This window comes from Vigna unguiculata, chromosome 10 (genome assembly GCF_037176805.1).
Source record: "Vigna unguiculata cultivar grain cowpea cultivar isolate G323 ecotype 2 chromosome 10, ASM3717680v1, whole genome shotgun sequence".
Taxonomy (NCBI): Eukaryota; Viridiplantae; Streptophyta; class Magnoliopsida; order Fabales; family Fabaceae; genus Vigna; species Vigna unguiculata.
In genome coordinates this window covers 282543-304755 of record NC_140801.1, presented here as the reverse complement: position 1 = coordinate 304755, position 22213 = coordinate 282543, and the positions used below count along the sequence as shown (strand labels likewise).

The window sequence follows — 22213 nt, the reverse complement described above, 5'->3', positions numbered from 1 at the left end:
AATCGTATAATTTGAAATATATGTTTAACATAAATTTTTTTATATTGTCTAATCTTAAAATTTAAAATTATTCAGTCTAAAAGTTATTATCGAGGTTCGATACGAGTGGTAGAAAATATAGATATTGATGGTATGTATATCTTTTAGATATGACAAGGAGGTGTAGGAATATGCTATGGATGTGTAGGAAGAAATTACCTAGAACAAACCGAGAAGGTCCATTATATTAAAAATGGGCCATGGCCTGGTAAGCCCAAGTAGAGGAACAGAAGGACATCATGGCTCCTCTGAGACCCAAATCAAGCAGCAAAGTAACCTTCTTCTCACTCAAATCTCACGCATTCTCTTCTCTTCTCTACCGTTTCCAGCATTTTCTGTGATGACGACTCTTCTTCATTCCTTGCCATCCATGTCCAATTTTTCCTCCAACCAGATTCGCTTTCTCCTCACCACCTTGAACGAAGTCAACTTTGACTCCGTTTTCCATCAACTCTCTCAGGTCATTCATTCATTCATTCTTTTCCCTTTTTCTTCCTCCTCAAAAACCCCATCTTAATTTTCACGCTTAATTTTTCTGGGCTTCTCTCGAATTTCGTGTTCGTGCTCTGTGCTTCATAAAGTTTCCTCCTTTTTCACCTAGTGCTGCGACAAATTCCCTTTTAGGGAATCCAATTTAAAATTGACTTGACGTTCTTTTGTTTGTTTATGCGTGTGTGTTCAATGCTTTAGTTTTGTGACCTTGGTGCGCGGTTTTCGAATATGCTGTGTGTTGCAATGATTTTGTGGATTTATGTAGTTCGGTGCTTCTAGGGTTTATGTTGCATGTGTGTTACCTTTTCAAATTTATTTTTGGGCGTATGATGTTTGTTGGTCTTCTTTTGAAATGCTATGTTAGATGTTGTTGTCTTTATGTGATGAGGAGAATAACCAATCCAGCTTTTTATTTTACATTATTTTTGCTCACTACTGTGGTTTAGTAAATTGGACTATGAAATGATTTACGGATGGGCTTTGGCCTTTGTAGAAGATAATGCCCTGTGTACAGATAATCATTATTTTTGTTATGTTTGGAGTTTATGCCCAGCTGAAGAGCAGATAGTGTTGTGGAGGTGACTGTAGTGGATAGGATCTGGAAGCTTTTTGCCTTTGGTTTTTAATCATCTGGGATTCCCAAGAGAAATTAATGGTTTTAGTAAACAAAGATAATATGTTAAGTTTCAGTGTCACTATAATTTGGTAATAATGGTCCTGTGTCTTTATTGTTTCTCTGGTGGTTAGAATATGACATGTTTCACAATGATTTGTGTATGCCATTTCTGACCTGTTATTTTTCCGCTGCTTTATGGACTTGCATTTTTGTTTATCTGCTGTCTTGCTCAGTAATCTCTTTGCTCCCGTCCGAACTACCCTAACCTTAGACTAACGGGCAACTATTGGCTTTTGCGCACTTCAGAAGATTTTCATTTGTGTGCTCTTTAATTTTTAATTTATTCATATTTGGAATTTTCTCTGTATTGGCTGTGTGTTTTGGATTTGTTATTGACTTATACTTTGTTTGGCTGACAGTTTTCTGAATTTGGAACCACTGGATGCATTTTGCTGCTTCAAACTTGCTTGGATCACTATGGTTATGCCAGAAGAGATACGAAAGACATGCAGCACGAGCCAATTCTTGGGGCAGTCATTAAATACCTCTTGGACAAACCAAACTTCAGTACAGTTTTTTCTGAGTCGATGAAGAATATGGAAATTAATGAAAGCTTTTTAGAAAACTTTTGTAATGGATTGCAGTTATCTTTATTGGAAAAGATTATCGTCAGTCTTGCGTTATCTGATTCTGAGAATTCTGAATTTAGGCTGTGTGGTAAGTATGAAGTTATTTTCTAGTTTCAGTTCTTTCTTATTGCTTTTCCTATAAACATTTTGCTTGATAAGTAAAGTTTATATATTTTTGTAATGTTTGGTGGTCATTTCTGTTATCTATCATATCAATATATTCCCAGAGTATTATGTATATATCTTGTGATTTGATCTGAAATATTGCTTGTGTATAGGCAAAACCTTTTGCATGGCTCAGATCGAGGAATTATGTGCCAACCCTGGTTCTTTGAGTTTCCATGAGCAAATTCACAGTATTATCATGTTCCTAAAGCAGTCCGAGGGTCTTTCCAAGCATGTGGATTCCTTTATGCAGATATTATCACTTATGGAGTTCAAAGCCACACCACCTTTCGTCTTGACTCCATTGCTTCCTGATGAGATGCATGAGGCTGATTTTTTAAGGTAGTAACTTATTTAGCTATCCTTTTTGTTTTTGTATGGGTGATATATTTTGCATTTATACTCACTGTGTTGTGAATAATATTGAAAACTTATTTAAGCCCTGAAATTTAGTAGCTATGTTGAACCCTTTTAATCATTAATTAAATTTTAAATGCCGGTAAAGTACAAACGGTTCCCCTTTTGAATATAACTGTATGTTTGTTCTACGTTAGTAATAGTAAATGATTAAATTCTGAGATTATGATGTTTTTCTATCTGCATCATTACAGGAATATGGAGTTGTTCCACGACTCTGGAGAAAATGATTTTGATGCTATTTTGGCAGACATACAGAAGGAAATGAACATGGGTGATATTGTGAAGGAGCTAGGGTATGGATGTACTGTTGATGTCTCACAGTGCAAGGAAATATTTTCGCTCTTCTTACCTTTAACTGAACATACACTCTCTAAATTACTTGGTGCTATTGCTTGTACCCATTATGGGCTGGAGGACAACCAAAACACATACTTAAATTTTCGTGCGGCCCATGGATACAATGTTTCTGAGTTGCCGCCATTAAACTCTTGGAATATTGATGTCTTGATTGATACAGTCAAGCATCTTGTGAGTTTTCTTCAATAAAGCTAAAAATCTCATCTTGTTATACGCTCTTATTCCTGTTACTGAAATTGCAAAAATGAAGTAAATGATTTCCTTTTTCTGATATAGGCACCTCATACCAATTGGGTAAGTGTTATTGAAAATCTTGATCATGAAGGGTTTTTCCTTCCTAGTGAAGAGGCATTCTCTTTTCTCATGTCTGTATATAAACTTGCCTGTAAGGTATGATATCAGAACACTACATATACTTTCCCTTGAGCTTTAATCGATATGCATGCAAACTCTTATAAAATTCTGAATGTATGGAAATGCCCTAGCAGGAACCGTTTCCTCTCCATGCTGTCTGTGGGTCTGTCTGGAAGAATACTGAGGGTCAGTTGTCTTTCCTTAAATATGCAGTATCAGCACCACCGGAAATGTTTACCTTTGCACACTCTGGAAGACAGCTGGTATGATCATCTTTTTGAACGTTTTCTGTTGCTTGTTCCCATCTTCATATTTTATAGCAACTAATTGCTTTTCAGGCATATGTTGATGCAATTAATGGCCACAAGATTCAAAATGGACATCCAAATCATTCATGGTTGTGTCTTGACCTTTTAGACGTTCTGTGCCAGCTAGCTGAGAAGGGTCATGCCAGTGTTGTTCGTTCAATCCTTGATTATCCCCTTAAACACTGTCCTGAAGTCTTACTTCTTGGGATGGCACATATTAATGTAAAATTTAATGGATTCATATTTGTTTGTTCTCAACAGTATTCCATTTCATCGCTTTTCTTGATATGATGTTTTCATTTGTTGTTCATGCAGACTGCCTACAACCTCTTGCAGCAGGAAGTATCTCCAATTGTCTTTCCCTTGATTGTAAAAAGTGCTGTAGGCAGTGGGATGATTCTACACCTTTGGCATGTTAATCCTAATTTGGTCTTTAGAGGGATTATTGATTCTCAAAACAATGACGCAGACAGTATTATAAGAATCGTAGACATCTGCCAGGAGCTAAAGGTTGTTCTATTGTAAAGTGTGTATATTTTCATTTTTATTGTTTTCTTAAATATGAATTTTATTGTTAGGTATTGTTCTTTTTCTTTTTTAAGTGTAAACCTTGTTTAGATGAGCAGCTCTTACATTCGTTGTGTCCTTTTAGTTATCTTGCAATAAGCTTTTAAATGTCTTCATAAAGACCAATTCATGTTTCTGTTATTGTTATTTACGATTTTTAATCTATCATATTTGTTTTACAGATTTTTAATCTATCATATTTGTTTTACAGATTTTATCATCTGTGGTGGAAATTATTCCTTCTCATTATAGTATTAGGTTAGCAGCTGTTGCATCAAGAAAAGAATTACTTGACCTTGAGAAGTGGTTGAGTGGCAACTTAATTACATACAAGGAAACCTTTTTTGAGGTAATAATGCCTTCCCTCATTACTTGATTTCTAAATTGTAAAGACAGTAGCATTATAGATTTATGCATTCTGTTATTTTTATTCATAGGCTTTTTAGTTGTACTTCTATGAATTTATTGTAGCGGGAACGTGGCTGACATTATTATACCTACTCTGCAGGAGTGTCTCAAGTTCATTAAGGATGCCCATTTTGGTGGATCGCAGAACCTTTCTGGCAAATCTTTTCATCCATCTAGTGGTGTTCTGAGTCTATATGCTGAGGCAACGGCTACTGTTTTGAAGGTTATACTTTAATCATTTGGTTTCTCTGGCCTCATAGCCTCATTTGATTTCATTTTTACTGTTGTATCTCACCTTTTCCGATCACAGGTTCTTAAATCTCATAATGACTTGGTTGCCACTAGACAACTTTCGGAGGAGTTGGAGAGGCTGCATATATCTATTATAGATTCAAATCCAAGGCTTCAGAATGGTGGGGCAGGCGATTCATCTACTTCTGATGGTTATGCAGATGACATTGAAGCAGAAGCAAACTCTTATTTCCATCAAATGTTCTCTGATCAGTTAACCATTAATGCAATGGTACAAATGCTAGCTAGATTCAAGGAATCTTCAGTGAAGAGGTGATAACTTTTAAAATTTCCTCTGGTCAATCTTTTACTGCGATACCATCCCAGTGTTGTATTATTTTTGTAGTTCTAGACTTTTTGTGAATTTTTGGAATTTTAGTAATCTTTGTATCAAGGTTTTCGAGTATCACTCTAGCTGTTAATTATGGCTTTGAAAATCTTGCCTGAAGAAAAAGAAAATTAAACTTTCATGTTCAAACGCATGTGTTCTTGTACCTTGTAGGGGGCCCCAAACTGGTTGGATCGGATATTTTGTTTTGGATTGAAATGAATTGGATATAAAAATCCATTAATCCAAGTAAAAATTGATTGAAATTCTAATCCATGATCTATTGGATTTTGATTAATAACAGATTGTTCATTAACCTTCCTAAAATTAGATGGATGGTGTGTATGTATCCATTTTTTATATTTTTTTTTGTAATGGATGGATTAGATGAGTTTACTTTTGGATTGCCTGGTAGATGTTTGATAAATGGATTGCTTTGCCATCCCTGGTCCCTTGGTTGAAAATTCTGTTAATGCATTAATTTTGTGGTTTACAATTAAGTTCTAAAAATCCTCTCTCTCTTGGTGAGTTAACAGGGAGAAATCAATTTTTGAATGCATGATTGCAAACTTATTCGAGGAGTATAGATTTTTTCCAAAGTATCCTGAAAGGCAACTCAAAATAGCTGCAGTTCTCTTTGGTAAGTTTCTCTTGTGGTATTGCATATGATGAAATTTAATTTCATATGATCACCAATGAACTGGGGTTTATGATGGTGTTTGGTTTCACCCAAGCAACTTTAGATCTGGATTGGTGAATTGTAAGTTATGGAAATTGTTTTTATGGAGAGTTGTGCTCATAAATGTTCATCTTGTGAGCACGAGGCTTCAATATTGCACTTAGATGATAATGTGCATTAGTAATTCCGTTTGCTGACAAAGTGACTGGGCTTGGTTGAAACTGATACAGTGCTAGTTACATGCTCTGATAGAAAGTTTATTCTCTTAGACTGTGATTCGAACTTATAAACTTGTTATCCCTGTATGTTTGCAGTGCATTGTATTTTGGGCTTTTCTTCATCATAGAGTGTGCATTATTAAACTTTTGTTTGCGTATGCACACTGCTTGCTTTAGCTACCATTATCTGAGCCTGATTGCAACAATTTTTCGTATTCTTTGGTACTATTTTTCCCATCGTTTACGTTGTATTTTTTTGTTTTTATCTCTTGTACCAGGTTCTGTGATTAAGCATCAGCTTGTAACTCATCTATCCTTGGGGATTGCACTTCGTTATGTTCTTGATGCATTGCGCAAGCCTGCAGATTCAAAAGTTTGTGTTGTTTTCCGTAGTGAATTCCTTTGACGTTTTCATTTGTTGTAAGGGTTGACGATGCATTTGAATGTTACAGATGTTTCTGTTTGGAAGTCTGGCGTTGGAGCAGTTTGTGGATCGTCTTATTGAGTGGCCTCAGTACTGCAATCATATTCTTCAAATTTCTCATCTGCGTAGTACACATTCAGAAATAGTGGCTTTCATTGAGCAGGCCCTCGCCAGGATTTCCTCTGGTCATTCAGACGGTGATGGGGCAAGTCATGCTTCTGTTATTACTAACCATCATTCTGCACAGGCTACATTAGGGCATGTAGAGGTAACAATAACTTTTTATCATTTGTGTTTGTCTTGCAGGTTGTTTTCTGAAATTAGGGTCAGATTTAAGATTCTGGTTTTAATTTTATGTTAGAAGTGCAGTTGCTCATCAATAGTCAGTTATAATTTAATTTTATACTTTTGTTTTAGTTTAGTATTATATACTTTTATGTTAATGGTTTGTTATATATTGTAACAGTTGCCTAAGTTGGTTGTTCTAAACCTAGTTTTAGTTCAAAAGATTGTTTATTGATGGAGCTATGCTCAATATGGTCACACTTAAGTTTGTGTTTGATGTATTTTATTTTTGGTTGAATAACATACAGAAGAAAGGGAGAGAGAAAGAGAGAGCAAAGTGGAAATAGGTTGGAAATGGAGTGGAAAAGTACTGGTGGGCCCTGTAATTTTTAGAATTTATGTACTCTTAAGTGTATGATACGAAATAAACTAACTCTTTTATCTTTACCCATCCACCCTATTTCACTCTGCCCAGACAAACCATTAGGGCTTTGTGTCTGCAGAAAGAAAGGGAGGGCCAAGGTAGTGGTTTGGAGTTGTGGTTCTCTGCATATTGGGCTTTATTAAGAGTGTGATTGGAACTGGCAGACACATTTAAAAATCTTAAGCTTTGCCATTGATGTTGTCAAACTCGAGAATTGGAGGGGATTAAATGATCATAACAGAAGGGTTGTAATTTGACTTGCAAGAGTTATGCATATAATATGAAAAACTATATTTATTGACACAATAATTCATAGAGAAGAAAATAACACAATAATTCATAAATTGTAAGAGCCATCAGATAATGGAATTGAAACAGGTTCAATTGTTCGTAATTGCTTTGTACAAGCATGATCTTCAGAAGAAAAATTACTGAACAGTACTTTGGGAAGAAAAATCAGAATAGCCAGCCACATCCAAATGAACACAACCTGCAGTAGTTGGTGTTGGTGTCTACAAAGATTGATTACAATGATGGAATCTCTAGTGTGAAAGATGAGGCCAGGCTTGTTTATAGTGACAAATCATTGGAGACAGCTATCTGACCCTTGCTGATGGCTTGTGACTCTAAATCATGCAGTGTTCTCAAACTCTAGGATTGTAAGGGGATCGGGAAGACAATAAAAGATCGTAACTCGAGGATAGTAACTCGACTCGTAAGAGTTACGAATAAAAAAAAATATATTCATATTATTAAAAGCAAGCGAGGTGAGTGCTAATGATTGTGAGGTGGCGAGCGTCGACGAATACAAAGGCAGCGAGCTTTGGAGACTGTAAGGGCTGAGTTCATTTATGCGAACGTAACCCTAGTAGAAAAGGTAAGAGTGTTGGGCTTCTCATGGGTTGGGTCGTTTATAGGACCAGAAAGATCAAGAGTAGAAAAGTGTTGGGCTTCTCGTGGGTTGGGTTGATCATAGGACCAGAAAGATCAATACAACCCACGATGCCTTGATTCAGCAAGCATCCTCGCATACTTGCTTCGATCTGCATCGTTTGCGATCCGCTTTTCGTTTCAACTTGCTTGGTGGTCCAAACTCGCAAGATCGGGTTGATCATAGGGCCAGAAAGATCAATACAACCCACGATGCCTTGATTCAGCAAGCATCCTCGCATACTTGCGACGATCTGCATCGTTTGCGATCCGCTTTTCGTTTCAACTTGCTTGGTGGTCCAAACTCGCAAGATCGTGCGAGTTTGCCATCTTACTCGCAATTTTGACAACACTGGTGGCAAGTAAAGACGACAAGTCCCTTGTGATGATTTACAATGAGAATGTCCAATGATTAACAAAGTTTAACAATGACTATAGAAGTGTTGTTGATTTGGTGCTCCTTTTGGTGAAGAATGCTTTTGATAAGCAAGTGGGAACCCTTAGGGAAAAAGGTTCATTTTCAAATTTTTTAAAATTGGATGGCTATATAATGGAATTGGAATTCCAAACTACATGAGTTGTGGCAATTGATTTGCTAGCAGCTTGAGCCTGCAAACTAGAACACATTGGTTGGGATCAGCACAATGATATGATTTGATTTGTAGATTTTGTGAGTAAAATTGCTATCCCACAGTGATCCCCAATTTTCCTGATCTGCCTCTTGTGTTTGATTGCATGGGTCAGCTCCACTCGCAAGACTGTAGATACTCACAGGACGTCTTAACCTCAAGGCTGAGTGTTTTTTTAATTTCTCTTTTTTGTATTTATTCTATCCAATTTTTACTGATTGACTTGGTTGGGCTTCTGTAGTTTTAAGTAAGCCCAAAGCCTTTTTTATTTGCATGACATGCAACCTTTGCATATCATTCTAAAGCTGTTTTTGTCATATCGTTCATAATATAGACTATGCTAGTGCTCTGAATAATAATAGTCATTTGCTCCATTTTTGGTTGGAAGCTCAACTACATCACTTTTAGGTGTTTTGTTTTCCATTAGGTGAATCATTAGTATGATAAATTGGTGTTAGTGGTTATTTTGTGGAGACCGATTGCAATAGTATTTTGTTTTTCTGAGATATTTGTGGTGGTGAAAGAAACCTGTTATGCTTGTCACTTGATAAAATTATGGCATAAAAACAAGATTTTGGATAATAGATATGCTATTTCTTTTTGGGTAACATTATTTATGCTGTATCCTTAGCAGCTCGGTGGCTCCACCGTCATACAACCTGGGCAGCAACATTTGTCACTACAGCTTCAACAGAGACGTGAAAATCCCTTGGATGATCGTCATAAAGCTTCTGTGGGTTCATCTACTGATGTAAAACCACTGTTATCTTCTCTGGGGCAATCTTCTGTACTACCTACTGATGCTTCTAATACCAATAAGGTATAATACTTTTATATTATTATAGCATTGTAATATTCTGTGTTCTTGTATTGTGTTAGTTAGTGACATACTTGGGTAGCTGAGAAGGCTGCTCTACAGTCAGTAACAGAAGCTGTTAGTTTCTATTCTAACTTGTGGTTGTTGGTTGTTACATAATCAGTGATTTTCATATATTGAACTACAAATTTATCAAATGATTTTATGATAGAGTAGAATCCAGTTTTTATTTTAAACTGTTTAACTTTCTCTGTTTCCCATGTTTTATTGTATTTCTCATTCTCTCCTTTTTGTACCGGGACTTCGTTTTGTTGCTACAATTGCAGTTACATACCTCAGTCAGCACCTCGTCAATGCTATCTTCTTCTTCTCCTGGTTTTGTTCGCCCTTCCCGTGGACCTACTTCTACCAGTATAATTTTATTACTTGTTAACAGTTATCATGATTAGCATAAAGCCATAACTATTATCCTTTAATTATGCTTTTATTTGATATGTGCATTTGATGTAGGGTTTGGATCTGCCTTGAACATTGAAACTTTGGTTGCTGCTGCTGAGAAAAGAGAAATTCCTATAGAGGTGCCCTAGCCTTTTACAATTAATTTATTTGATTGGCTGGTTTCTTGAGTTTTGTTAATGGATTTGTTCAGTTGTTTAGATTATGATTTTACATACCTGCTCACATAGTTTTGATGCTTTTCATGTTTCACCTGGTCCCTGTTTTACTTTAATTTCTTATTTGAATTTAAATTGGGTTTCTTTTTCTTGCTGTAATTTAAGCCTCATTTTTTTGCTAACAGGCTCCAGGGTCAGAGGTTCAGGACAAGATATTATTTATTATTAATAATGTTTCTTCTACTAATATTGAAGCTAAAGCAAAGGAGTTCACTGAAATTTTGAAAGAACAGTACTATCCTTGGTTTGCACAGTATATGGTTATGAAAAGGTTAGCTCTGATGCGTAAGTTATATCATGCGTCATATAATTGCTTAAAAAGTTACACCTACTTGGGTATATACACAGCAGATAGTGACTTTAGTAATGGTTAGCAGGGAAGCTTAAGTGGACTATTGGGACTAATAAATAAATGAGAATGAGTAGGGTACCTAAACAGGGATTAGAAGCTATGGAATTTGGTTTTGGATATTGTCTAACTCCTGCTTTACAGTGGTGAAGTGCAAGGAGGTTTAATTCGACTGTTGGGGGTAAATAGAGAATTAAATGGTGTAGAGCACTTTACAGATCTTAGAAGCTTTGAAATTTGTTTTTGTATCTGTTCTAAGTCCTGCTTTTATTGCATTGTTGACCTGCATAAACCGCGTGTTGTGTTCTTTCATTACGAAGACTGTTGTGTTCATACCTATTTTCAGTGTACTCCATTTTCCATACAAAATGAACTGAACCTAGAGTTAATCAAGTTGTTGACTCGGGTTTAACATGGCAATGAGTAATTAGATGAAACAACCCATCGTTAATGTTTTACATTTCTCTCAATTGAATTTTGAGAAAGAATTGAAAGATAGAAATTAAGACAGAACAAGAAGCCTTTAACCTTGGGATCTGAGGTGAAGGACTTTGGGAGCTGTAGATGGAGGAAGTTTCATGTTTTACATTGTGTTCCTTACTTTATGGATATATATATATTTTTTAAACTCTGTTTTTCGGCACATCTTACTCTATAGCTGCTAATTATCTTATCAAATTATTTTTTCGGCTTATACTTACCAACTGATACTTCTTTTCAGAGCAAGCATTGAGCCAAATTTCCATGACCTGTACCTGAAATTCCTGGATAAAGTTAATTCAAAGGCTTTGAACAAAGAGATTGTTCAGGCAACTTATGAAAATTGCAAGGTTTGATTTTTCTTTTTTTGTTTTCTTCCTTGCTTGATTGAAGTTTAGATGTGTGAAATGTTTGAAATAATACTTATTGTTTGCATAATCTTCAGGTTCTTTTAGGATCCGAGCTCATAAAATCAAGTTCAGAGGAACGTTCTTTGCTTAAAAATTTGGGGAGCTGGCTTGGAAAATTAACAATTGGCCGGAATCAGGTTTTGAGGGCTCGAGAAATAGACCCAAAGTCTTTGATTATGGAGGTAATTTCCAAATTGAATATATTTTAGGAGTAGATGGCATTTCAAGTTATCATTTTCTTATTAAATTGTTTTCCACATTGTAGGCATATGAGAAGGGGCTAATGATTGCTGTTATTCCATTTACGTCAAAGGTATAATTTCTCAGTGTGATTAATTTCATTTGTTATATTCAATAGCATTCTACATAATCATTCAATTTTATGTTATAGGTCCTTGAACCATGCCAAAGCAGTCTTGCATACCAACCTCCTAATCCTTGGACTATGGGCATTTTGGGATTGCTTGTTGAGATTTATTCAATGCCAAACTTGAAAATGAACCTAAAGTTTGACATAGAGGTTTATTTTCTGTTTCCTTGCTGGAGCATCATTCACATACTTTTGTTAATCATCCACCTATTTATTGGAATAATTGTGCTATACAGGTTTTATTCAAAAATCTTGGTGTTGATATGAAGGATGTCACCCCAACTTCCCTCCTGAAAGATCGAAAAAGAGAATTTGAAGGAAATCCTGATTTCTCTAATAAGGATGTGGGGGCATCTCAATCACAAATGATTACTGATATAAAATCTGGTCTTGTACCTCCAGTAAACCAACTGGAATTGCCACTTGAAGTCACCAATCCATCAAATACGGGTGCTCATCCACATATGCTGTCTCAGGTTTGTTCTTACGTTCTATTGGTCTATGGTGATTATTTATTTTTGTTGATTTATAACTATTTCTTTGAATATTTCTGGGTGGATAGTATGCTGGCCCTCTTCATATGTCCTCGGGTGCATTGATGGAAGATGAAAAGGTTACACCTTTGGGATTGTCCGATCAACTTCCCTCTGCTCAAGGACTGTTACAAGCAACTCCTTCCCCAGCACCGTTTTCTCATAGCCAGGTTTGTAACCAAAATCTTGTTTCCCTTCTTTGCTGGACTATTTATTGATTAATAGCATGTTATTTTTAAGCATCACTGGTTGTTGCTTTTTGTGGTTACAGATGCAACCACAGATACCTAATATTGGGACTCATGTTATTATTAATCAAAAGCTCAGTGGTTTTGGTTTGCAAATGCATTTTCAGAGGTATGGTGATATTGCTATGTTGTTGTTCTCCTTGTTTGAATCTATGTATGACTTTGGTACTCTTTTTTATTACAGAGCGGTACCCATTGCAATGGATAGAGCTATCAAAGAGATAGTGACTAGTATTGTGCAGCGTAGTGTTTCCATTGCAACACAAACTACAAAGGAGCTTGTTTTAAAGGTCTACATATTTGTGATGCCTCGTGTCTTACTGCTTGATTTTTGAAATCCCATTTGTTATAATTCTGAATTTAATTGCATTGGATATATATCTAAGATGTTTTGGTTTAGAACGTCACCTGTTTTAGTTGTGTTGATATCTTTTAACTGTTGATTAAATTTGTATAGAAACAGCTTTTTGTATAGATTTTTTGCTTAAATTTAATTTGTGTGAATCATTTGCAGGATTATGCCATGGAATCTGATGAGACACGCATATTAAATGCAGCACACTTAATGGTAGCTAGTCTTGCTGGGAGTTTGGCTCATGTTACTTGCAAGGTAATGCCCTTAAATAAGATATCTATTCTGTTGCTTATACTTTTAGGGTCATATGCCTTTAGACTGCTTTTGTTTTATTTTCTTCTGCCTAATGCATCTCGATTTGTAGGAGCCATTACGGGCATCCATTTCCGGTCAACTGAGGACTTCACTTCAGAACCTGAATATTGCCAATGAAATTTTGGAACAGGCTGTGCAACTTGTAACCAACGATAATCTTGATCTAGGCTGTGCTGTCATTGAACAGGCTGCTACTGATAAGGTTAGCTTCTAAATGTCTGTGGTTATAGTGATTTTTGGCAATGCTGGCAATGGGGAAAATTTTTCATTGTTGCTTCTTTTATTTGGTAATATTAATAATTAATTTCAGAGAACATGCACTATATTGTTAGATATATGTGCACCACCAACTGGTCACCTCTGTAAAATGATTGGGTTTGTAAGATGAGTATTTATCAAAGTGTATCCTTCCTGGCATGTAATTGTTTGATTAGTGTGTGAAATGCTTCTTGCCTTATAATTGACTGATGAAACATAAAGGGTTTAATTAACAAAAGAAAATTGCAAGGCTGCAGAAGTATGAGGGTGAAGAATAAACAAAAGGATTTGCATTGTAAATGTACATTGTGTAGGTTTTAGCTTTCTTTTGATATATAGTATTGCTGCCTCCGGGGCCTATGTTTAAATCTTTTACCGAAGGAAATGATATTTCAGAGTATGATTTTTTTTAATCCTGATAATACATTTTATTATTACCTGTTACCAATTTTACATATTGGTTTAGGTGCAGCCTAAGTTTTGATCAATGATTTTTAAAATCAGTGAAGTATTGGTTAATACTGGTTGCTAGAACTGCCCTCTCTCCTTTGACTTTGCATTTTGCAGAGATGAATCGAATTTAACTGGTTTGTTGTCTGTGATATTATCTTATAGGCTATAAGCACCATCGACACAGAGATTGGTCAACAACTCTCTTTGAGAAGGAAGCATCGAGAAGGTATGGGTTCTACATTTTTTGATGCAAATTTGTATCCACAAGGTTCTATGGGTGGTGTTCCAGAGCCTCTTCGCCCGAAGCCTGGCCAGTTGTCAATGTCACAACAGCGTGTCTATGAGGTATGCATTTGGCTTTATTCAATATGTGGCTGGGATATGTAGAGATTAACAACATGGAGTTTAATTTATGTTCATTATATTAGGACTTTGTTCGGCTTCCTTGGCAAAACCAGTCTAGCCAGAGCTCACATTCTATGTCTGCTGGTGTTGCTGTTCAATCTGCCAATACTGGTCTTCCTAGTACCAATGGTTCTGTATCAGGTCAGGTTAACCCTGGTTACCCAGTGAGCACAGGATATGAAGGAGTATCTCGACCATTAGAAGATATAACAGAGTCTAATTTGGCTCCACATTTTAGGTCTCCTCTTTTTATTTTGTATGGTTGGTTTTCCATCTTTATCATCTATAAATCCAAATTTATTAACAATCTGCATTCAATGTTTCAGTGCTTCCTCAATTCACATTAGAGCATCTGATAGTGTTTCACAGCATAGTTTGGAAAAAGAGTCTGTTGCTTCATTTCCTTCAGCAGCTTCCACCCCGGAATTGCATGCAGTTGATTCGTCTGATGTGAAAGTGAGATTTCAAATAAAAAGCATTGTTGCTTCTAACATGTCATGATTAGAGTCTAAATGTTTTTGTGATTTATGGCCAGGAATCTGGAACTTCACAGCCACTAGTTACATCAGGTGCTATGGAGCGCCTTGGAAATAGTTTCTTGGAGCCTTCTCTCACTACAAGAGACGCCCTAGATAAGTACCAGATTGTCGCACAAAAGGTTGTTACTAATCTTTACAGACTATTGTGATATTAGACTCTTTGTGTATCCCACTATAGAAAGGTTAATATAGCCAATATATTTCATTTGTGTATAACTGTACAAATGAGTGAGAATATTGTTATGTTTCATTCATTTCTACCAGGCTTTTGTTATTTAGTGAATGTGGAGTTTGACTGCTTGTCATATACATCATGCTCTTGTCCAAAGCATGCCAATTAGAGAAGTTTCTTAACATTTATGTGTGTGTATGTTGCTGTTGTGATGGAAGTCTGGTCCTAGGTAACTTGGTTTTTGAAGTTATTGGCAATGTCTTCAAATCATTTCTTTCATATTCTATTATCTTTTTATGATTAAATGCCAATTAGGTAACTTGGTTTTTGAAGTTATTGGCAATGTCTTCAAATCATTTCTTTCATATTCTATTATCTTTTTATGATTAAATGCAAATGCAACCGAGGGTGGAAATTAAGGTGACCCGTTTGCTTATGCCCTTGACGTTTTTCTTGTTAGGTTAACCTTTTAGGATTGTTGATATTGTAAATTTACCTTATGGCTGGTAAGGATATTGCATATGTTTAGAAAGGAATAGCTTTCCCTGCATGATATACTTTTAAAAATGACACCTCTGCATCAATGGAATCTGCTTATTTTATTTTTTCATTTTTGTTTTTGATTTTCATTCATCTCTCTGATATAGCTACAATTTTTCATACAGTAGTGTGGTAAAATAATTTTTGAAGCAGGAACATCAATTGACCCATGGGTTGTTGGTTAATTTAATTGATTATTTTGATGCAATGTTTGTTTCAGATGTTTATTGACTTCCTTTATGTTATTGGTTTCAGTTGGAAGCTATGGTCAGCAGCGATTCCAGGGATGCAGAAATCCAGGTATTTTACTGTGGTTCATATTCAAGTTATACAGTCTGTACTGTTATGCCTAATATGAATTACTATTACTGGTGTTTTTAATTTACCTTGATAATTTCATTTTCGCATGATTTAATATCTGTCTTGGGTTCTTACTTATATTTAGGGTGTCATTTCCGAGGTTCCTGAGATCATACTTAGATGTGTTAGTCGAGATGAGGCAGCTTTAGCTGTGGCCCAAAAGGTGTGCTTCCCCCTACTGAGAATTTTGTGATTCATGAATTTTTCTGAAGGTCTAATGCAATGTGGTATCATGAATTGATTACTCAATAGTTTCGGACTTATTGTCCGTGTCATGTCTGATACCTCCACTTTGGGTTGATGGGATTGACAATTTAGTTTTTAAAACAGGTTTTCAAGGGTTTATATGATAATGCATCAAACAACATCCATGTCTCTGCTCATCTTGCAATCCTGACTGCCATTCGAGATGTTTGCAAACTTGCTGTGAAGGAGCTTACTAGTTGGGTATGTTTTGTTGAACTCACAAAAGTTGCCATGAGTTGAATGTTTATACATTGTTAGAATTTAATTTTTGACGCTTCTTATCTTACATTTTGTAATATGTTCTGTATACTTGATTGATAGTTTTGTAAAATTGCATATTATGAATAAGATATTGGTGTTCTCTTTTTTTAAAGTTGACAGAGTAGGTAATGTCTGTTGTTCGCTGATAAAGAAAATTTCATTTGAAGATGAGAAACAGTAAATGATATTTACCAACACTCCCTCCTGTCCCGTATAAAAAAACAAATAATTAATTTATCAAGACCAGTTATAGTGGTGAAGCTAATTAGTTATAATTAGTAATGCAGTATATTTATTTTTTATTCCGAAATCCATAGAATTCAATGATTTAAGTGATTATATTAAATGACACCTAATATTCAAATAGTTATACTTGCTCTTTAATTTGTTTTAAACTGTGTATTCTGTACTCCTTGCAGGTAATTTACTCAGAAGAAGAAAGGAAATATAACAAAGAAATTACTATTGGGCTTATTCGTAGTGAATTGCTAAATCTTGCCGAGTACAATGTTCATATGGCAAAACTTATTGATGGAGGAAGGAACAGTATGTCCAAAGAAATTATTTTTTAATGACTTTACATTTTTAAGTGCTACTATAATGACGCAACTTACTGGATGAATGTGCAGAGGCTGCAACGGAATTTTCCATTTCCCTTCTTCAAACCCTGGTTATCGAGGAACCTAAAGTTATTTCAGAACTTCACAATCTTGTTGATGCTCTGGCTAAGGTTTGTATTTGTACACGAGTCTCTGCATTCCTTACTGTACCCTCTATTCCTAACAATATTTTATTTTTCAGCTTGCTACAAAGCCTGGATGCCCTGAGCCACTACCACAGCTTCTTGAAATGATCAAGAATCCTGGTGCTCTATCATCTAGCAATGCTGGAAAGGAGGATAAGGCAAGACAGTCAAGAGACATTAAGGTCACAAGAGCAATGTGGTTCAGCTGCCACTATTGTTCATGCACTTTTTGTCTTCTCTTCTGGTTTTGTTATCTGTTCTTGCTTTTGGTTTTCCTGAAATCTGGATTTTTTGTAACCATGTAAAAAACAGGTTCCTGGTCTGCTACCTGCTAACAGGGAAGAGTTCAACAGCGTGGATTCTATAGAACCAGATCCTGCTGGGTTCCGGGAGCAGGTATCACCTTGAAATTGATAGATAAGTTTGAATTTTGTTTGCTTGGTTATGTGGCACTAATTGTGTTAGATACTGACCATAACTGCTCTACAATTTGACCAAGTTATACTGTTGATGCCTGCACTTTTATTGTAATGTTTTATTGAATATTTCATTTCCTCCAGCTGTACCCGAGTTATGACTGATTAGAATAATTCATGTATGTGTAAGCTACACCTTAGAATTGCACTCAAAATTATGATTGTTTTTTAAAACACACCCTTGTGAAGTTGATATGCAAAAGTAAAGGGAAAATTCAGTGGCTCCTTTTAGGCTTAGGAAATGAAATGTAGAACCAATTGGAAACCCTAAAATCTGATACTATTCATAAAAGAAAGGAGAAAATATATTTTGCAAGATATGGCTATTCTGATTTTGTAAGACAATCTTGTGTGAATGCTTAGTTGCATGTAGTTTCATAAGTTGAGTAGTTTATTTCCCTTTATTTCTTACCTTTCATTTTTACTTTGTTTAGCAAAGGGTTATTGGCATAAAATCTTTCCTTAATCATGTATGTGTTGGGCCAGAGACAAAATTTGAACTCCTAATGCTTACTTCTTTTATGCTCAAATTGTAGGTTTCCATTTTGTTTAAAGAATGGTATAGAATATGTGAACTTCCTGGTGCCAATGATACAGCCTCTGCCCACTTCATCTTGCAATTGCATCAGAATGGGCTGCTTAAGGGTGATGATCTTACAGACCGCTTTTTCCGGCTATTACTGGTGTGGCTTTTCTTTCATCATATTGGTTATTCTTTTCTACTGATGACCAGGATTGTCAGTGTAACCTCTTTCCTTGTGCTTTTTTTCCAGGAGCTTGCTGTTGCGCATTGCTTATCCACTGAGATGATTAATTCAGGGTCACTACAATCACAACAGCTGCAGACAATGTCATTTCTTGCAATTGATATTTACGCAAAGCTTGTCTTCTCAATCTTGAAGGTTGTTAACTGTATATCTTTTTCTTTTCTCGTTTCTTTTTGGAATTTTTAGCATCTAAGCTGTTCTGTTGGTTTGTTGGAACAGGGATCAAACAAACCCTTTCTTCTATCCAAGGTGTGTATGCTATTTCTATCAAACAAACGCATGCATGTTATTTCTATCTCAAGGACTTTATTAAATGTATAATTTTTGTCTATAATATTTCCCATTGCTTTATGGTAGATTCTGGCAGTTGCTGTCCGATTCATTATAAAAGATGCAGAGGAGAAGAAGGCATCTTTTAATCCAAGACCACTTTTCAGATTATTCATCAACTGGCTTCTAGATCTTGGTTCACTTGAGCCTGTTACTGATGGTGCAAATCTTCAGGTGTTTGTCCCTTTCATTTACTTCAACAATTTATTTTTTGTTTCTTTTTTGGGTACAAACGTGGGTTCAAACTTTTAATAACCGCTAACATTGTTGATGTATGTGTAAATCACCCGTCAATTAAACTGGTTATTTTGTTTGTGTTGATTTTTATTGCTTTTGCCAATGCATTTCAACCCTCTTTCCTTCAACCAATAAGCTAAGAACATGCATGCGTGTTTGACTGATACCACTTCGTGAATTGCAGATTTTGACTGCTTTTGCCAATGCATTTCATGCATTGCAGCCCCTCAAAGTTCCTGCGTTCAGGTTAGGAATGCCCACTACTGATTCATAATTTGCTGTATTTTGGTTTAAGGATAATGTTGTAATGGTATGCTATTTTATTGTGATGCACACTTTTTTAACTGTGTGTTTCGCTCTGCATATGGAATTGTTGATGTTGCTGAATTCATTTAAGAATTCCAAATCCCTTTTTTTTTCGAGAGATGTAAACATTTTTTATTAGGGGATCATTTACTTCTAGTTTACTTTGTCAGATATTTGACCCTTTTTCGGTGGAAGTAAAGAGGTTGTATATTTGACTTTCAGGCTTTATGTTAAGTAAAATTTTGAGTGGGCTCTGATACATCAGAAATTTAAAACACATTAACTTTGCTTCTGAATTATGTTAGAAATTGGGTTGATTATATTCTCAAAATTGAGGCACATATGACCCAAGAATATATTTTAACTCCAATCTGAGCAGACATTCTTTGACATGCTCCTCATTATTGTTTATATGACTTATTTTACCGATTTTATTGTTGAAAGGTGCATCTCTATCTATGTAAAATGTGTCTTGCATTGCATGTCTGTATTTGGGCAAGACAAATATCCACCTGTAATAAATTTACCGTATTGTAGTATGTTCTCTATACTGGTTTGAATTTTTCCACGTTCTTCCTGTATCATTTTGTATTAGTTTTTTTACAATGATTGTGTATGTTAATTGTCTTGATGCTTGTATTTACCATTGTTTTGAGTGAGTATCTTTATTTAAACTCATTTGATTGTAAATATATAGAGGTTCTGTAAAGTCTACAAAGTCTATCTCACACACATTGTTTGATTTTGTTTTCATAACTTAGTTCCTTTATGGGCATGTTTCTTCAGTTTTGCATGGCTTGAACTGATAAGTCACAGGAGCTTCATGCCTAAAATGTTGACTGGTAATGGTCAAAAAGGTTGGCCTTATATCCAAAGGTTGCTTGTAGACCTGTTCCAATTTATGGAGCCTTTTCTGAGGCATGCTGAACTTGGAGACCCGGTTTGTGTCTATCTATGCCTCAATTATTTTCTTTCATTGGAAATTCTAAGAAATATCTGATTTATTTTGTTATAAAAATATATTATCCTATATTTCTTAGGATATCTAACAGCTTCCAACTGGGTCTATGCACACAATAATGCTTCTTACATCTACACCTTTTTTTCTTTTTTTAAAATTTTGTTCTGATCAGGTACGTGTCCTCTACAAAGGGACACTAAGGGTGCTCTTGGTGCTACTTCATGACTTCCCCGAGTTTCTATGTGATTATCACTTTACCTTTTGTGATGTTATTCCTCCAAGCTGCATTCAGATGAGGAATATCATTTTAAGTGCATTTCCACGGAGTATGAGGCTGCCCGATCCATCTACTCCTAATTTGAAGGTCTTAGAATCTCTTGTTACCCACACATCCCCAAACGTTTTGTTAAGGTTAAGGAGCATTAAGTTGATGTTACTGCCTTGTGTTGTTGTATGCAGATCGATTTACTCCAGGAAATTACCCAATCACCCCGCATTCTTTCAGAGGTTGATGCTGCACTTAAAGCAAAGCAGATGAAGGCTGATGTAGATGAATACCTTAAGGTCCGCACTTCCCTCTTTGAATTTGGTCTGTTTTAATAGTTGGCTTGCTATGTTATAATTCTGTAGAATTATCATGTTTGATGCATTTGTTGCTTGTAAACATGTGAATTCCTTTTGGTCAAGATTTTCTACTTTTCATTTCCTTAATTGATTCACTCCAATCTATTTTTACTTTGCTACATTTTATTCACAAGCTTTCAATCATTTTTTTTTGCAGACAAGGCAACAGGGTTCTCCATTTTTGTCTGATCTGAAGGATAAGATGCTTCTCGCACCCAATGAAGCTGCCTCTGCTGGGACTCGATACAATGTGCCCTTAATCAACTCACTTGTGCTATATGTTGGAATGCAGGTACTTTAAATGGGAAAATTCTAAGATTGCCATTTTAAATTGGAGTTTCGAAGTTGCTGAGGTTTTTTTGTTCTAAGCATGTTAGATCGTATATTTTTTATCACAATGCAAAGATCTAAATAATGTTTTGGTATAACAGGCAATCCATCAGCTTCAGGGACGAACTCCCCATACACAATCTTCAGCAAATGCTTTCCCCTTAGCCGTATTTTCTGTTGGTGCTGCATTGGATATTTTTCAGACACTTATTGTGGACTTGGACACTGAAGGCCGTTACCTCTTCCTAAATGCCATTGCCAACCAATTACGTTATCCTAATACCAACACACACTACTTTTCCTTCATCCTTCTTTACTTGTTTGCTGAATCAAACCAGGTACACCTAAACTTGTGCTATGCTTTTTATCTTTAGCTTTATCAATCATACCACCAATTGTTATTTAGCTATATATTCATGTTTTGATATAGCAGGAAGTTATCCAAGAACAAATTACCAGAGTCTTGTTGGAACGCCTAATTGTTAACCGTCCTCATCCCTGGGGTCTCCTCATTACCTTTATTGAACTCATCAAGGTATTTTCTTTGCATTTTGGTACATATTGCAGGTTATTAACCAAGCCACTTCTCTTACCTCTATTTGTAATTTTTTCTTGTCATTTGGCAGAATCCTAGGTACAACTTCTGGAACCGGAGTTTCATCAGATGTGCCCCGGAGATTGAAAAACTTTTTGAATCTGTGTCAAGATCTTGTGGGGGTCCAAAACCAGTGGATGATAACATGGTCTCCGGTTGGGTCTGAATGTCAATATAGTCTTTTAATACTTGTTAGTTTGTGTAGGTTAGACAGTTAACCCTAACCATGTTAGTTAGGATTATTTCCTCAGTTGTAATCTAACACTCTTTCTACGTTGTATATCATGTATTAGTGAAATTCTTTCTCATTGCTTTCAATTTTTTTCTCATGGAATGTGCATCTGGTTTCTTCTATACAAAAATTTACGTAGAAGATTTCATTTATAGTATGTTTCAGTAAGTAGTTTAAAACTATTATTGTAAAAGTATATATTTATAAACTTTATCATTATAGTTATCTACATGTTTATATAAATTACAGAAATATTTTTTAT

At 35.6% G+C, this 22213-nt stretch overlaps 1 protein-coding gene across 5 annotated transcripts; it reads left to right on the top strand.

Annotated features, from left to right (window-relative positions):
• Positions 1-299: 299 nt before the first annotated feature.
• LOC114167298 (transcription regulator) lies at positions 300-22037 on the top strand. Of its 5 annotated transcripts, none has more exons than XM_028052353.2 (51): positions 300-499; positions 1567-1864; positions 2055-2283; positions 2553-2889; positions 2995-3108; positions 3207-3335; positions 3411-3602; positions 3696-3890; positions 4159-4296; positions 4456-4578; positions 4666-4919; positions 5511-5614; positions 6150-6244; positions 6324-6563; positions 9198-9383; positions 9707-9791; positions 9891-9958; positions 10180-10325; positions 11125-11233; positions 11329-11475; positions 11559-11606; positions 11685-11813; positions 11900-12139; positions 12226-12366; positions 12468-12553; positions 12629-12734; positions 12959-13054; positions 13164-13316; positions 13988-14170; positions 14254-14468; positions 14557-14686; positions 14766-14888; positions 15737-15781; positions 15927-16004; positions 16172-16288; positions 16768-16894; positions 16978-17078; positions 17150-17275; positions 17406-17489; positions 18106-18252; positions 18343-18471; positions 18556-18585; positions 18694-18840; positions 19088-19149; positions 19996-20149; positions 20343-20534; positions 20630-20734; positions 20952-21086; positions 21226-21462; positions 21558-21659; positions 21751-22037. In XM_028052353.2, exons 1-51 carry the CDS (start codon positions 380-382, stop codon positions 21883-21885), a joined length of 7212 nt encoding a protein of 2403 aa, XP_027908154.1. In that variant the 5' UTR covers positions 300-379; the 3' UTR covers positions 21886-22037. The 5 variants fall into 5 exon arrangements, with proteins under 5 accessions (XP_027908154.1, XP_027908152.1, XP_027908153.1 ...); XM_028052351.2 differs by having other exon boundaries at positions 21555-21659; XM_028052352.2 differs by having other exon boundaries at positions 9195-9383; positions 17150-17251; positions 21555-21659.
• Positions 22038-22213: the final 176 nt, after the last annotated feature.